At 35.1% G+C, this 17,554-nt stretch overlaps 1 protein-coding gene across 1 annotated transcript in view; it reads right to left on the bottom strand.

Moving 5' to 3' along the window:
* Window positions 1-17,554, bottom strand: part of CNTNAP2 (contactin associated protein 2) — a 1,217,706-nt gene that overhangs the window by 839,882 nt on the left and 360,270 nt on the right. Inside the window, exon 9 of the mRNA XM_069461685.1 lies at window positions 3,186-3,335. Coding sequence (XP_069317786.1) covers window positions 3,186-3,335 — 150 coding nt within the window. The remainder of the gene's footprint in view (window positions 1-3,185; window positions 3,336-17,554) is intronic.

Here is a 17,554-nt window from a genome sequence, read left to right as displayed (position 1 = left end):
TTGACTTAATTAATTGAATCAATAGATTCTCTACTCAACTGAATGCCAAATTGAGTTTTCTTTGGTGAAATCAGTGTTAATTTGCATAAATGTTAGAAAAGAGACCTCAGTAGTGAACTTAAAGGTATTAAGGATATATAGTTTGGCAAAACATCTTTTAGAGACACCCCCGCCTGTGTGAGGATGGTATCAGACTCCTGTGAGGCCTGTGACCTGAGCCCTTAGAAATGGTTCTGGAGTTGGGGTCATTTAGCGCCCCTGTGCCAGCCATTTGATTAGGAGGCTTTCTGTTTCCTGGCATTGGCTCCGAGTGCAGCTGAATCCCCCCACTGAGTGTTGTTGCTTCAAGAGAGCATTTTATTCAAGGTATAGCAAGTTAGAGAGCTGGACTTCACTGGGCTTTCAGAAGCGTTTGTGTAACAGTGTTGTGCTTGCTTGCTAATAAAGGTTCACTCAATAAATGTCTGTATGTACACCAGAACGTGGGCTATGGCTTCCTTTCCTTTGTTCCCTGGGGGCAAAGCTATAGGAGAGTAGTTAATTCTCACACATCCCAAACTTTTCAGTGACTGATGTTGTTATTCAAAAAGAATCTAAAAGATGTACATGCAAATTTTCTATGGTCAATCTACGATTCTGTTCCTCAGATCATGTGTATCAGAATCACATGAAGTTTACAATTCCCCAATTTCTCAGCATTCTGCATTTTAAAGTTCCAGGGATGGGGCCTACGGATGTGAACTGTAATCAGTTCTGGTGATTCTTATATACTATGAGGATTTAGCCAATGAGGATATAACCAAACAAGCATCACCATGGTCATTTGCTGACAGCATATCCTAAAGGCAGACCAAAGGCCTAAGAGGAAGTCAACATTCTCCTGACTGCTGGGTTTGAAAACAAAAATCTATAAAGCAATAGCCCTCACGTCCTATAAACTGCATACCACAAATGTGTGGTTATAGCTATTTGATTACCCATCTAGATCAAAATAAATGAAAACTGGCCATAGGCATTCAATATAAGCTTATCCATGGTCAAAACTATTCCAGTCAAGGTATGAATAGAGATTATCAATGGCTTTCTAAGTGACAATTGTGATCCATTTACTATGACAGCTTTGGCCAAAAGCCCATCATATTGAATACGTTTCTGGAGGGAAATCGGTTGGTTTAGCTATTGAGTCATCTTTTTCCTCACATCAATAAGTCCAGTTCGTTCACTCATAAGACATCTTGTCTAACTTTCATCTATTCATAAAATGTTTATTGAAAGTCTTTTAAAAATCATGTGGTCTTAACTTCCAACAAACACCCTGAAAGACTAAAGAAGTAGAGGCCTAATTCATGACTTTTGTCTCTAAGTTGTTACTAAGCAATGCCCTGGGGTATAGGAGTCAGGTACTGGCTACAAATCCAGTGGCAAGTCAGTAAAGCTCCTAGGGCTTCTGTTTCTCCTATTAGACAATTGGGTACAAAATGTTTGCCTTGCCCATTTTACTGGATTTACCAATTCATTCATAAATACTTATTGGTCATATTTTGGGATTCATTCTAGGACCTTGGGGGATATAGCAGGAAACAAGACAAACAAGGTGACTGCTCTCAGGTAGCTTACTCCAATGACTGGAAAATATATATACTCATGGGGATATATAAATATATATTTATATAAATAATAGATATGTGAATATTAATAGAAATATTTTCAGAGGCAAATATATGTAACATAGATGTTTTTAAATTTAAACTAAAGACTTTCCTAAGACTGTGATTTTTTTCTTTAGCTCTCACATTGCCTGATTTAGAATGAGGAAGCCAATAATCTAATGAAAGATGTATTGATCTACACAACACATCTAGTACTTTAAAATAAAAGATGTCTTCACAGTTCATTAATACTTAAAAAGTCATTTTCTGGCAGGATGCCTTTCTTCAGTTAGAAAATATGGCAGGTCCTTATTATAATACTCTTTCACAAATACAGAATTTATCATAAGAGAGTCTTTTTACTAATCTTTTCTTAAGAACCAAGATATTTGTGATAAGATGGCTTCTCATGTAAGGCAGGTCCAGGGATGGGGTCTGAGAATCTGAATTGTAATTAGTTCTGGTGATTCTTATATACTCTGAGGATTCAGCCAATGAGGATATAACCAAGGAAGCATCATCATGATCATTTGCTGACAGTATTTCCTAAAGACAGACCAAAGACCCAAGAGGAAGTCAACATTCTCCTGACTGCTGGGCTTGGAAACCAAAATCTGTAAAGCAATGGTGGTTGGCAGCCTTTAAAATGGCTCCCCTATCCCTGGCTCTTGGTTTTCACACCCTTGTGTAACCCTCTTCCTTGAAGTGTGGGCTGGATTTAGTGACTCACTTCAAACACATTGTATAAGGCAGTAGTGATGGGATGTCACTGCCAAGATTGAATTATTTAAAAAAATACTTATGGTTTCTATCTTGAGAACTTTCTTTCTTCCTTATCCCTTCCCCTCCTTTCTTCCTTTCTCTTTCTCTGTCTTTCTGTCTCTCCCCAGTCACCTATAGAAGAGGCTGCGTGAAGAAGAGAGGCACTGCAGAATCAGAGGCCACATGGAGGAGAACTGAGGCACTCAAGCCAGCAGCTGGCACGGACTGTAACCAGGTGAATACAACTTCTTGGAGGCAGACAATCTAGCTCAGTCAAGGTCTCAAGTAACACAGCCACAGCCAACAGTTTGAGGGCAACCTCATAACAGACCCTGACTCAGAATCACCCAGCTAAGTCATTTCTGAACTCCTGATCTAGAGAAACTGTGAGATAATCAATGTTTGTTGTTTAAAACACTAGGGTTTGGAGTAATTAGTTGCATAGAAATAGGTGACCAATACATAACTCAAGGACCTGAATCCTGAGTATGAAGAGAAGGAATGATTTCAGAATCTCAAGTGTTATTCGTCAAAGACTTGAGTTGGACCAGAAGAATATGTTGACATCACATTAGTATCTTCATCATGAAGAAACAAAAATTTTCAACTCTTTTTAGCTTAATGGAATTACAGAATTTTTTGTTTCTTGTTTGTTGCATCCTGAGATTTAGTGAATTCAGTGAATCAAACATAAATCTGTCATAATCAAACTTCATTTTGAAACTCCAATTTTAGCAAATGTATTAATTAACCCATAAACAATGGCTTTCTTACCTCCAAAGAAGTACTTCTCGCCAGTTTTAACTTGAAGAGGACTATTGGTTCGAACTGCTGATGCTTCATCTCCATCAATGGTGAGGATAGCAAAATTTTCCTTGGCTAGGAAACGGACCTCATGCCACTGTCCATCATTCAACCCAGAACCTGGTAAGTACAAAATAAAAGTCAATTTCTTTTCTTAATATTGTTAAGTTAAACATACTTTTTAATATCAAAAAGTAAGAATATTACCAGTAAAAATTACATATTTTCATCTAGGATAGTATAGTGCTGCTTACAATTCACACTGATATTTCATGTTTCTTTAACATCATAAGTGGTTCTATACTCCGTTGGACTGAATAAAGCATGACATAACCCAGTCGAGGGGAATAGAATTAATGCCATGGGGGTACTTGGGGAAAAGAATGGGTTGAATAAAGTCATTTAGTAGCTCATAATGAACTATTTTAATTTAATAATTTATTTTCTGGTTAGCTTTGCTAAATTCCACTCTCAGATAAGAAAATGAATTCATGGCTTTAAATAATGTCTCCCTCTGTTTTTAAAATCTTAATACTGTTTTTTTTTTCAATAACCATATTTGGCAAGTATAGTTTATAATAATAAAAGGCAAAAGAATAAATGTGTATGTGTGGTTATCAGTGCTGATTAATCACTAATAATCGTGGGAAATAATATCAGGATTATCTGATCACTTACAAATCAGGTATATTTATAATGGAGTACATTATATTTAAACAAATAAAAACCAGCAAAATAAACCAACAATGCCTACCCCAAACAATCACATTTCATTGTTGCCTAATACAATGATCTTTGGAAACAGAAATTATATTGCATTACCTATTAGGTGGATAAGAGCTTAAAGTTTCTTCTAGGGTGTGTTCATTTTACAAAGAAAAATTAGAAAATTAAGGGTCAAACAGAGGAGAGAAGCCATAAACAAAAGTATCTGGAGAGAGTTTAAGACACACTAAGAGGCAGAGAAGTCCACAAGGGTCAGTGTGGCTTTTTTGACTTTGTGAAGGCCTATGTTATGGCAAAGAGAAGAGATTTTGGTCTATTGTGCTCCAGATGGTGCAATCTGGAATGCACGGGTAGAAGTCATGCGAGGATACACTTTAGGTTCACAAAAGAAAGACAAGCCTTGCAAGTAAAGGCATCATCCCAAAATAGAATGACAGCAAATCAACGAAGCACAATAAGCACACATTTATTCTTTAGCCCTTAATTTCTATAAACTGTACTTGCCAAATATTGTTATTGAGCAAAAACAGCACAAAAAAAATGAAGATTTAAAAAAACAAAGAGAAACATTATATAAAACCCATAAATTCATTTTCCTATCTGAGACTGAGATCTAGCAAAGCTAACCAGAAAATAAATTATTAAATTTGGTCATTATCACCTACTAAATGACTTTATTCAACCCATTCTTTTTTTTTTTTTTTTTTTTTGAGACAGAGTCTCACTCTGTTGCCCAGGCTAGAGTGAGTGCCGTGGCGTCAGCCTAGCTCACAGCAACCTCAAACTCCTGAGCTCAAGCGATCCTCCTGTCTCAGCCTCCCGAGTAGCTGGGACTACAGGCATGCGCCACCATACCCGGCTAATTTTTTCTATATATATATTTTAGCTGTCCATATAATTTCTTTCTATTTTTAGTAGAGGTGGGGTCTCGCTCTTGCTCAGGCTGGTCTCGAACTCCTGAGCTCAAACGATCCGCCCACCTCGGCCTCCCAGAGTGCTAGGATTACAGGCGTGAGCCACCGCGCCCGGCCTATTCAACCCATTCTTTTCCCCACATGCCCCAATGGCATTAATACTATCTCCCTATTTCCAAACTCCTGATAATTCATGCCAGGAGTCTGCAAACCATGGTTTGTGGCTCAAATCTGACCTGCTGCCACCTGTTTTTGTATAACCTATGAGCTAAGAATGGTTTTTACATGTTTAAATGGTGGAAAAGATATGAAAAGAAAAATAATACTTAGGGACATGTGAAGACTATAAACAATTCAAATTTTAGTGCCTGTATAAAGTTTTACTGCAATACAGTGAAGCCCATTTGTTTGCATATTATGTGCCCTGTAACAAGAATCAGACGGTTACACTGTATGGCCCGCACAGCCTGGACCATTTACTATGCACCGTCCTTTACAGAAAAAGCATAAACTAGTGATAGGTTTATACTACAAAACAGAGATGCTATTTTAAAGAAAAACTTAAGGTCATTTGGAGCTTAGAAGATAGTCACATATCTGTAGTATTTTCTCATATTATACTAAATATTATTATAAATAATCACCTTTCAGTGATTATTTTAGAATTTTCAGATTTTAATTTAGTAATACTCATTGAGCACATTGTGTTTCCATGAAGAATGATAGAAAACTCTCTGCTCTAATTAATATAACTTTGAAATTATGAAATATATAATACATGTGAATATATATAAATAATGTGCATAGTATAAATAATGTAATAAGGCAAACAGCCACGTGAACCCCACTATCATTTTTGGTCTGGAGTATTTTAGTAGCCCCTGAGCTAGCTCCCCTGATTGTACTCTTTGCACTTAAACAATCTAGTTTTCCCACAAAAGTAGTATTATCTCTTTAAAAAATATAATTGGGATCACATTATTTCCCTTACAACTTTCCGGTGCTTCTGAACTCACTAAAAGTCCTGACTAACGTCCTTATGGTGAACTCAGAAATGTCATGCGAGCCATCTGGAACACCCTGTGTGAACTGTCTGCATGGCTTTGCTCTCTCACATCAGGTCTCTGTGCAAATGTCACCTTATCGGAGAGGTCTTTCCTAACCATTCTATATAAAGTATCATGTCCCCCTCTCCTTCAATATCACTTCTTTTCTAAGCTTTATTTTTCCTTATAGCTCCTCTCATTACCAAATCTATTACATATTTGTTTACTAGTTTTTGTGTTTCATTTTCTGCCTTCTACCACTTGATGATAAATAAGCTCTGTGAGGTCAGGGATTTTGTCTATTTTATCCTGTATTAAAAACTTAGCACTTAAAACAGTGCCTGGTACATAGTAGGTGAGAACGAATGCGTGAATGAAAAGGAGGGGGTGATCACGAGTAGGAATTTGGCCTTCTGAGTTTCATAGACGGCCAAGTCGATGACGGAACATAAGACAGCAGTAAAAGTAGCATTTGCATTGCAGACTATGGCTTCTAGGCTGGAAATAGTCATGTGCAATATGATCAATTCTAAGGGTAAGAAATAAGTTCAGCAGGTAAATATTTTTGTTGTCATTAAGTTTAATTTAATATCAATAAATCTTCCTGGAAATCTGCATTACCCTAAACACATAGTAATGGGCCTTGTCCAGTTACCAAGGTATTCAATGAAGCATGTCCCTGCAGCCCACCCTGGCTGTCACCTGCAGATGACTCCCATATACAGCAATGGCTTTCCATGATGTGTGAAGAGGGACCAGCCAGAAGATCAGGTGTGCAAGGAGCAGCAGTTACTATGGTCTCTCAGAGTGGTTCCATTGGGATCCTCCTAGTTTCCCATAGTAGCAACTCCTTATTAAAGAACCCCTTTTGGGGCTTTCTACCCTTCTTTGTCTCACTTCCCTTCTGCCCTCTTCCATTTATTGGACCAATAAACTATATGCGCCCAAATTCTTCCATTAGGGTCTACTTTTTGGTACTTATAGATTGCTTTGTAAGATAGTTCCTCATTGGAAAAGAAAAAAAGGCATGATTTTAATTTAAATTCTGTTTCTGACAAGAATATCTTTAGTAAGTCATTTAATCTCAGAGTTTTTCTTTTCCCATCTATATAAAAATTGGGAAAACAATTCTTTAATTCTTTTCTTTCTTGCCTTTCAAATATTTCATGAAGAACAACAGAAATAAAATCTCTTGTACCATAAAGTTACCATGCAAATGTAATGTCTTATCCTGAAATTAAAGTCAGTTAGCTGTCAGACAAGCAATAGCGTATGCTGAAATACTTCCTTCTCAAGTTATTCCCTTTGGATATTCCCACAGAACTGATGCATCAAGGATGATATCGTCACCATAACATTTTGCTTTAAAGTACAAAACCAGATTTACTGTTGATTAACAATTGGAGTGCATGGCTTTGATTCTGATTTTGGTTTTTGCCCTTATAATTTGACAAACCATGCTATAAAGTGCCATTTGGGGACAGGGATCTCAAAGACATCAATGTTACAAATATTCAGTCCCCAAATCTAATCCTAAAGAATCACACATCCAGAGAAAGTCACATATAAAATATCTTCAGCCATGCTAAATTGTAGACCAGGAAACTTTTCAGAAAATTCTTATGAAAATTTCTTCATCATGAAATTAATTTATAAATGGAACATCATCAGTTTAATTGTTCATGGCAAAAAGGACTATTATTTTAATCAGATTAAAATTAAAATGTTATTTTAGTTTTTACAAGGAACTTAATTACTAAAGAAATTGGAGCCCAGATTAAAGGAGCCTTGCTGATAACAGCCACTGCTGTACTGGAGCTTAAACTGTGATTCCTGTTCACTTTAATTCCAATCATTATTTTGAAACTTTAATGTTAATCATGAAGAGGTATATTTCAGCAATTTGTGATATAAATGGGCCCCCCAAATAATAAAGTTCATTATTAAATGTGGCAAGGATGACCCAATGGCTCAAATGAAAAGAAACTACTTCTTTTAAATTTTATAAAAAATATTATAAAAAAATAGTAGTCTGAAGGCTCTCTCTAGAGAAGAATAGAATGTCATGATGTCTGTATATGTGAGCATACATAGATATACTGTTCTTATACTTCACAGAATTTTTTTTGAGCAATTATTATCTCCAATATATAGGTGAGGGTCTGAGTCTAATAAAGTGCAAGTATCCTATAGGTGCTAAATGGCAGAGCTTAGAATTGAAACTCAGATATCTGATTCCAAAACTTGAATTCTTATAATCACAAAACAAAGCAAAAACCAACACAAAACATGCCACATAGCCCCTACACATTCACCATCAGAGTTCTCTTATACTACATACACACACGCACACACACACGCACACACTCTTACACATTTCCATTTGCCACCACATCTGGAAAGGAGCTAAATTCCTGGGTCTGCTATAGGATTAGAGCTGGAAATATAAACTGAAACGTCATCCTGTTTCATCTACCAACTTTCAATCATTTGTGCCATCAGATTTTTGTTGTGTCGGACCATCAGCACACATACTATATATATTAACATATCTTTTAGTATTTTCTTACACTGATGTTTTTGCCTTAAAATTGTAATTTAAATGGAAATTTTATGTCACATATCTGAACAGGAAATAGTAGGATATTTTCCCATGAAGGCACATTAAAAAAAGTCCATGAGTATTCACTAAAGTAACTTCCATACTTTGTGGAACTATGAGCAAAGAGGACTTTGTGTTCACTCTCTCCATTTTATGAGTGGCTTGCTGACCTTGAACATGCTATCTTGTTGTTAGTTTGTAGAGATGAGACCCTCATCTAGACCTTTTGACACATGAACAGTAGTTTTTCCCGCTACTCAGGACTCAGCCTCCCAATGTCATGGTGAGAACAGAAAGGGCACCATAGGCTCAGCACACACCTCCTCTGCCCACGTCCACCTCTGAACGACTGCAGGAAACATGGACTAAAATCAAAGTGTGTGACCTCTCCTGCAAACGTGTTCCAGAATGGGTTTTGTCTTTATCCCTTTCTAGGCTATCTGTCACTCAGAGGAAGTAGTATAGAATTATTTCTGCTTCAGGGAAGCTAGAAGGAATAACAGTTTAAAAGCATTTTTTAAAATTAACCATATTGTTTCATAATTTTTAATTCATATCAAATGGAAAATTAATAAAATTGGAGAGTTTTTCCAATATATGAAATTCACTCAAATTCCCACAGTTGACCAAATCAATGTTATAAGATGCATTCTTATAATAAATACTCATGTGCTTATTCGGGGGGGGGAAAAAAAAACACAATGTATCATTAACGCAAGTCTTATTGCAAATTTTGCAAGTCATAAATGACAAAGAATACATCACCAAACAGGATTAAAGCAGCCTTTCTCCTTTGCTGTTAAAGAGATATTATTCTTTTACCCACTACTCTAGAGCCAATGAATGTCTCAAAAATGGAGAGACTCGCCAGCGACTCCCACTCCCAGATGCAGTGGGGCCCTGTGGGCTGAACAGTGACTCAGGCAGGACCAGAGCAAAAGAGAAGGATGCTTATTGATACTTGAAAGAGACCATGTCTCACATGGCTCATACGTGTCTGGCACCAACCACACACCCACACTGTGCGCATCACCATGGTGACTCTTCCCAACGGTGAGGGGCAACAGCGGAAGGGCACACAGCGATTCACCAGCCATGAGCCAGACTGCCTGCGTCTGCTCTGTGCCTCGCCAACCCATGCAATTCCTAACCTCTCCGTGCTGCAGGCTTTTCTCCTTTAAAATCAAAATAACGGTACCTACTTCAAAGCTTTGCTTGGAGTAGGAGGATTAGTATTTAGAGAGCATTAGAGTGGAATCTGGCACACCAGAAGCAGGGTGTGTGTGTGTGTGTGTATTATTAGGACAAAAAACATAGAAACTTTGATTAGTTTCCTTTCACAGAGAAGAAACCTGAGAATTAAACTTAGTAATTTTTCTTTGGTGTTTATTATCTCACAGTAACAAATATTGGTGTAGTGCTAAGGAAGCTTTCTAAGAAGAAAGCAATGTAAGTTTTTACCCATGTGGAGATTATGAATTTACACATATGAAAAAAATGAGTCTGGAGTTATGCTAATGGAAATTTGAGGCTTGGAAAAACAAGTACAGTGCCGTGGCATTAGACGATTAGATGTGGGAAAAATTCCTGTATCTCAAACAACTTGTATAGAGGTAATGATGATTTGTTCCACAAAAATGTGTTAGATGATTCACAAAGGTATGACAAAGACACTGTATTAAAGCTGCATGTGAAGACATTAGAACAAAATTATTTCTAAAAAGAGTGAAAAATGAACTTTCTAAATTATTTATGTAAGTAATTTTCAAAAGACATAATAAATATTATCAACATTTTCACCTACTAAAAAAGTAGTCCATGATCTTCTGGAGAGGATGGGAAATTGTCTTATATTTGGAATCGTACTGTACTCAGGCACACATGTAACATGCCACGTAAGAGCCTGAGACAGGATTAGAACCCAGGGGTGTGTGATTGATAGTCCCACCCTGAAAAGTTAGAATAACATAGTAGATAAGAGCACAGATACTGAAGTCAAACTGGACACAAATCTCATTTCTGCTCACCTATTATCTGGGCCTTCAGCGAGTTAGCCTTTTTAATGCCTCAATTTCCTTTTCTATAGAATGAAAATAGTGAAAGAATCTATTTCATGGCGTTATTGTGAGGATTAAGTATATATGTTATCATTTAGAACAATGCCTGGCACATAGTTAGCACTCAATAAATATTAGCTTTGCTTTTTATCCAATGAGTGAACCTAGTTCTTTAAATATCAACTTGGGTTTTTGGACTTTAATGCTGCAAACATTACCTATTATAAAATGATAAAAAAAAGGGTCTTCTTTGTGGACAAATACCCTCCTCCCCCATATAAATTCAATAGTGTGATATCAGTGGTAAGGAATTTGGGATTTGGAAAGGTATCTGAATATATCTCTTGTTAATATCAGGGTCAACAGAGTCTAAGCCAATTTTGAGTTATACAATAAAATCAATTTTATTTCTTCATAATTATTGATTTACTTTCTCCTCCTCAAAATATACATATTTTTCCCAACTAGAGTATCAATATATGGTGGTTCTGAATGTCTGTGAAATATTTCCAAAAATTAAATCCAATTCCAAGCAAGGGCTTCTCATGGTGACTAACTTTGAGGAGACTGGTATAAACTGGGTACATAATTTCCAAAGTATATTTGTTTTAAAAATATATACTATTGTAACAGTTTGGATTTAATTTTACACTTAAAAATTGATGTTACTTCATAATAGATGTCTCCAGTTATCCAATAATTCATAATGATAAAAACCTTTCAACTGTACATTATAAAAGGAAATGATATTTCTACGAAGAGCATTCTAACCTAAAACCAACATCTTTGAAACTATATTCCAGCCTCTGGTCTTATCCTTTTCTATAAGATAACTAAATTGTTAATAGTATTTTCTCTAATATCTCCATAACTTATAACATATACTTACAACAAGTAGAAATACTTATTTTGTATGCAAATGTAAAATGTTAATGGAGAATATTCTATCCATGCTGTCTTTATAATGATATTATTTTTAAAGAGTCTTGAGGTGGTTGCTTTGATTGAACAAGAAGAAACAGATGTTGCTCTTATCAGAGACAAGAAGAAAAGACTGGTTTAATGAACACTGAAAAAAAGAAAGTATTTAAAATATAGGCACAAACCAAGATGTAACATCTGTTGGAAAATGCCTCAAATAAAATTACAGTGACTGGAGTTTTCAGTCTTTTATTCAATATTCACTCTTGAAAGAAAAATTTCCTAGAATATGAATCCATCTTTAGCCTGTTACCGTGTCCTACGGTGTGCTAATGATGTATCTTATTAATTATCAATTATATATTTATGTAATAAAAAGAAAAAAGGGAATATGCATTTCTATGTAAATACACATATATTATCTATGTAAATTCCATACCATAAGAAAATTTATTCAATTTAATCTTGCTCATTTTCACTTGCCAGTCCAAACCACCTTACAAATATGATTAATTGTAGTCAGATAAAACATGTAATAAGGTGCTTGTACAGACAAAAGATACTTTTATTTTTTAAGCTAACAAACTGCCAAATGTTTTTCTGTGCAGGTATAAACACAGCAAGTCACTTTGGAATATGTCTTTCTTCTGAAAGAATTATTTGAATGGAAACTTAAAGTAACAAATATATTGGAGAGAGCAGATTGCACGACATTGTTTATGTGTTTTGTTAGAAATGACCACTCCACTTATTTAATATGTAGAATCTTAAGAATGAAACAGATTCTTTTCTTGAAACTTCTAAGAAAGAAAAGATCGAGGTAAGTGTTTCTTAACTTGTCTGTACATTAGAGTCATTTGGGGAGAGTTTAAAGTTTCATACTAATACCTCGGAATCATTATTGAGAGAAATTAAAGAGCTAAATAAATGGAGATATATGCCGTGAAATTCTAATGAAAATCTCAACACTAGGCTTTGCAGAAATAATATACAAGAAGATTCTAAAACGTATAAGACAATGCAAAGAAATCTTAAATATTCGAAATAAAAAAAATAAAATTAAAGGATTTATCCCTTGATTTCAAGAATTACTATAAAGTTATATTCCCAGAGAGAGCTCAGAAATAGATCCACATATATGTAGTCAATTGTTTCTTGACAAAGACACCAAGACAATTCAATAGAGAAAGAAAAGTTGTTTTAAATTTTTTGTTCTATTTTTTAAATATTTTTCAAAAGTATCTTTGATTTCTACTTTACATAATCACATAAAAATTTATTTGGGATAGATTTTAGACACAAAAACCCAAATTATAAAGTTTCTGAAAGAAAACAGAATATATTCAGGACTTTGGGGTTGACAGAGATTTCCCAGAGGGCATCAAAATCACGTGATAATTTGGGCTTCATCAAAATTAAAAACTTTTGCTCATGAATAAGAAAATTCAAGGCAAGAAAGAGACTAGGAGAAAATACTTGCAATGCATATATCTGAAAATAGAATATAGTAAAATATACTAAAACTCTTACAAATTACTAATTAAAAGAAAAAATGGACAAAAATAATATCACAAAGATCTATTAATTACTCATAGGCATATGAAAAAGTGCTTGAATCATGAGTCATCATGGAAATGAAAACAATGATATACAATGTTAGACCCCATTTCAGTGGCTAAAAATTAAAAGGACTGACCAGGATCTGGAACAATTTGAACTTTCATACTTTGCTGCTGGGAGTAAAAATTGTAGAACCATTTTGGAAAACTTTTTGACAGTTTTTAAATAAAGTTAAACATATATTGATCCTACTATTCAACAATTCCCTTCCTAAGTATTTACCCGGCAAAACCAAAATATATGTTGCAAAAATACTCATACAGGAATGTTTTGACAGCTTTATTTACAACAGTTCCAAATGGGAAATAATTATATATCCACACAGTATATATTTAAATAAGGAGATATTGCTACATTATAAAGAAGCATGAACTAGTGATACTAGAAACAGAATGAATATATTTTAAAAACATTGTGTTGCATGAAAAAACATGCACACAAAAATTACATACTCTATGAATCCTTTCATACGAAATTCAAAAATAGGCAAACCTAATCAAAGGTGATAAAATCAGAGTGGTGGTTACCTGTCGGGGGTTGGTGAATGCGAGTGGGAATGATCTGTAAGTTGGTACAAAGGGCTTTCTGAGGTAATGAAAATGTTCTATTTTCTGATTGTGGTGTTGATTGCCTAAACATATATATTGATCAAAATCCACTGAATCGTACTTTCTTTTAAGATCTGTGCATTTTATGTACAGTTGATCCTCATTATGCTCAGATTCAGTGTCTGTGAGTTTGCCTACTTGCTAAAATTTATTTGTAAGTTCAAAATCAATACCTGTGGGACTTCTGTGGCAATTCACAGACAGGCGTGCACAGGGTAGTGACATACCTGAGTCTCCCAAAGTACAAGTTTCCAACTGAAGTTGAGCAAGGCAGTGCTTTGCCTTCTTGTTTCACCTGTTATCCTGTAAACAGCGTTCTTTTCAGTGGGTATTTAGTGCCACATTTGTGCATTTTTGTTGATTTTGCTTTTAAAGGCTGTCCCCAAACGTAGTGCTGAAGTGCCATTTAGTGTTCCTAAGTGCAAGAGGCTATTGTATGCCTTACATAGAGAAAACATGTTTGTTAGATAAGCTGGTTTCAGGTTTAAATTGTAATGCTGTTGGCCATGAGTTCGATGTTAATAAATCAATGTTATATATTAAATAAGGTAACTTTAAACAGAAACACACACAGAACAAGGTTATGTATTGATTGGTTGATGTAAATGTTGTGACCAGCTGCTGGCAGGAACCTAACCCTGTATTTCCCACAGGAAAAAGGATTTAGTATTTGCTAATTAGAACAGAACTATATATATCTACTAATGAGAATAATGAGACTCAACTGTATATAATTTTTACCTCAATAATATATAAACTGTTTCAAGTGGAGTCAAAGTAATGATGATATTTATTTTTAAATCCAACCTAAATTTTATTCAGTTCCCACTTTATGCTTTGTTTTCTGCATTATTAAACAATGGGGAACCCAATATATAATATGACATTATTTGCTATTAAATACAGGAAACCTAATTAGACTCTTACTATGCTGAGCTTATGGAGACCGATATTTTAGGATGTTAAAAAATTAAATAACTACTCCAAGACTAAATTTCCATGGAAAAATTTCAATGGTCTACCATTGAGAATCTAATGAAAATTATGTATCCCATTCTAAGAAAAACTCTTACATATACCCTAAATTTGTACACAATTTCAGTGGTTTAGGTCCTCTCACAGGTTAAGAACCCTAGTTTATATAACCCATCATCCTTTCATTGTATCTCCTAACTTTACTGGGCAATGAGAACACTACCATGCCATTTATGCTTTTCTGATTATTTTTCTTATATTCCATTTTTTTCTATTTAAAGGCTTATGGATTATCTTTTTATTTCTTAATTTGTTTTTTTAAATAAATATGCCAATTAGTAGGTTTTAAAGTTAAATGTTCACCATCATTTACAACCACTTTTATTTCTGTTTTAAGCAGAAATTTGTAGTTGTGAAATTGCTATTATACCATTTTTTGGAAAGTGTTTATTATTTTGATCATCATTTTGTTGATGCTTTGTTTTTAAACTGCATAGAGTCTACCAACTTCCCTTTATTGAAATTTTCTCTCTTAGGCTTTCTTCATCTTCATCCTTAAGCTTCTCATCTCTGTATCTCTCAGGGTAAAAGGTATAACCAGATGGGACAGACATCCTAATGCTCAGCTCTTGCAATCCCACCACTGTCGCAGCTCGATTAGTTTAAATGTTCTCAACCTTCTCTGCTCTCAAATACCTGAGAAGAATGAGTTCTTCAGAAGCCATGGCTCACAATGACGGTGACTTCCCACTGGAGGCCAAGCCCTTTAGTGGCTAGGGAGATAAGTTTGAACAAACACACATTACTTGAGAAAGGATATGCATGTGGCTGGTCACACCTGATTTATATACATTATATTCTTAGACCAATAGTCAAGATCAGAGTGTCCCCTTTGTGTCTACCGCAGCCTTTAATGAGGGGATTATGGATTTACATCCACCAACAAATCTCCCCGAGGTAGAGCCACAGACTCTGAAAAAAAAGATTAAGAAGGGACAGAATTCAGGGAGAAGGAAGGAAAACAGTGAGCCAGAAGGAGCTGATTCAGTAGGTCTTGGTTTGAAGTAGAGATTGGCTTCTAATCTCTCTCTCCCTTTGGAAGTTGGAGGGCTATTCTGTTCTCCAACAGAGATTTCATGGGAGGTGATCTGAGCCCACAGGTTTAGAGGGTGGTGAACTTCAGTAGCCAGTAACAGGCCTGCTGACCATCATGCAGAGAAGGGGCTCTAGATCAATTCACTGAAAACCCATTCTCGAAAAGTGGATTGACCAAAAATAATTATCTAGAGATCAATCAATGGATGACTAACTCACCAAATTCATCAAATTTGTCAATTTATTAGGTAATTGTGTTAAGGAATATTCTTCTAGAATATATTCCATGAATATGAATGTATTCTTCTTATGAATATATTCATGAATATATTTCTCTTAAATATATTCAATAAATGTGAATATATTAGTATTTTAAGGATTGTTCAATTTATCAAAAGCTAAGGGTCACAGGTTTAGTCTCTTAATAAATATATTCATGAAGAACATATTCATGAGGAATGTAATTATGAACTAAATCATCCTGTGAATCTAGTGAAGGAGGATATACCCATTCAGTGAATTCTTTCATTCACTTACTAAATACTATGTGTCAGGCAAAGCCCTAGACACTAGGAGTACATCAAAAACAAAGTTACTGACCTCATAGAGCATAGATTCTTAATGTATCTATTGTCTTTAAAGAAGACTATTTTTTAAAATAAGCTTTTGGCAAACTGATTTTATAAATTTAGTGAATTTACATACTTCAAAGGGAGATACAAATAAGTGATATTGGGGACTGCCTACACTGAATGCTGATGATTGGTTATAAAAATACTGCACCAGAGGTTTATTACATTGGTCTTCCTCAGTCTTTTGTTTGCTGTGAACTTTGAGGACAGTCTCATGTGACCATTACCAATCCAATAAGTGATCACTCTGAGGAGTAGCCAGAGTTACTTTTCATTTTGAAAATGAACAAATGAGTAAATCAAGATTCAACAAATAAGAATACTTGCCAATATGAGCTAGTAAGTTATAAACTTGGGAATATGACCCAGATTTGTAGAATTCAAGTCAAAAATATTTTTTTCACTTTTCAGAGCTTCCTCTACTTCTCATCAGTATTAGAACTTTGCACTTTCCAAAACCTGTGGCTTTGTTAGCTGGGTTTAGCACAGGTTATTAACTCAAACTTCTACAATAACAAGGAAAAACATATCTTACTTTCTTTTATCATTGGATTTACATTTCCTAGTTGCTTTACTTTTTTAAAGCAAATTATGGTAGAAACACACTAGATCAGAGCAATTTCTATGTGGAAGCACAAAAATAAGGTTAATGTGAATATCACAGTTATTGCCACTAATTCTTATTTTTATTAAGCAATGAATAGCTTCATTAAGTAATACATTAGTCTTTTCTTGCGAGCTTCACGGGAGAAAGAACAATGAGACTGCTTGAGTTAAACTTTGTGTGGCTTTTAAAAGAAAAAAAAATGTTCTTCCCCAAAGGGCACTACAAGTAAAAGAAAAATCTAAGCTGAACATTGTTATTCTCTAAGAGAGTCATCAAAACAAAATGAAAACGTTGGCATTTTCGTAGGCGAGTTTGCATTTTATTAAGCATGACTTCTACTGGAGACTTCCGTGGTCCCTGTAAGCGGTGCCTGAATATGAAGCAGACTTGCTGGGGCATGCGTGACCCCTGTTTTGTCTCTGAACTGTGCAAAGACAGAAAAGAGCTTGCTGTTGTTTCCTTGTACACACCTCAGTTGTTTATTTATTACCAGCCAGTTCTCCAAGGGATCTCCAGAAAACAGAAATTGGGCACTA

Source organism: Eulemur rufifrons, chromosome 29 (assembly GCF_041146395.1).
Source record: "Eulemur rufifrons isolate Redbay chromosome 29, OSU_ERuf_1, whole genome shotgun sequence".
In the NCBI taxonomy this organism is placed as follows: Eukaryota; Metazoa; Chordata; class Mammalia; order Primates; family Lemuridae; genus Eulemur; species Eulemur rufifrons.
This window is presented reverse-complemented; position numbering and strand designations above follow the sequence as displayed.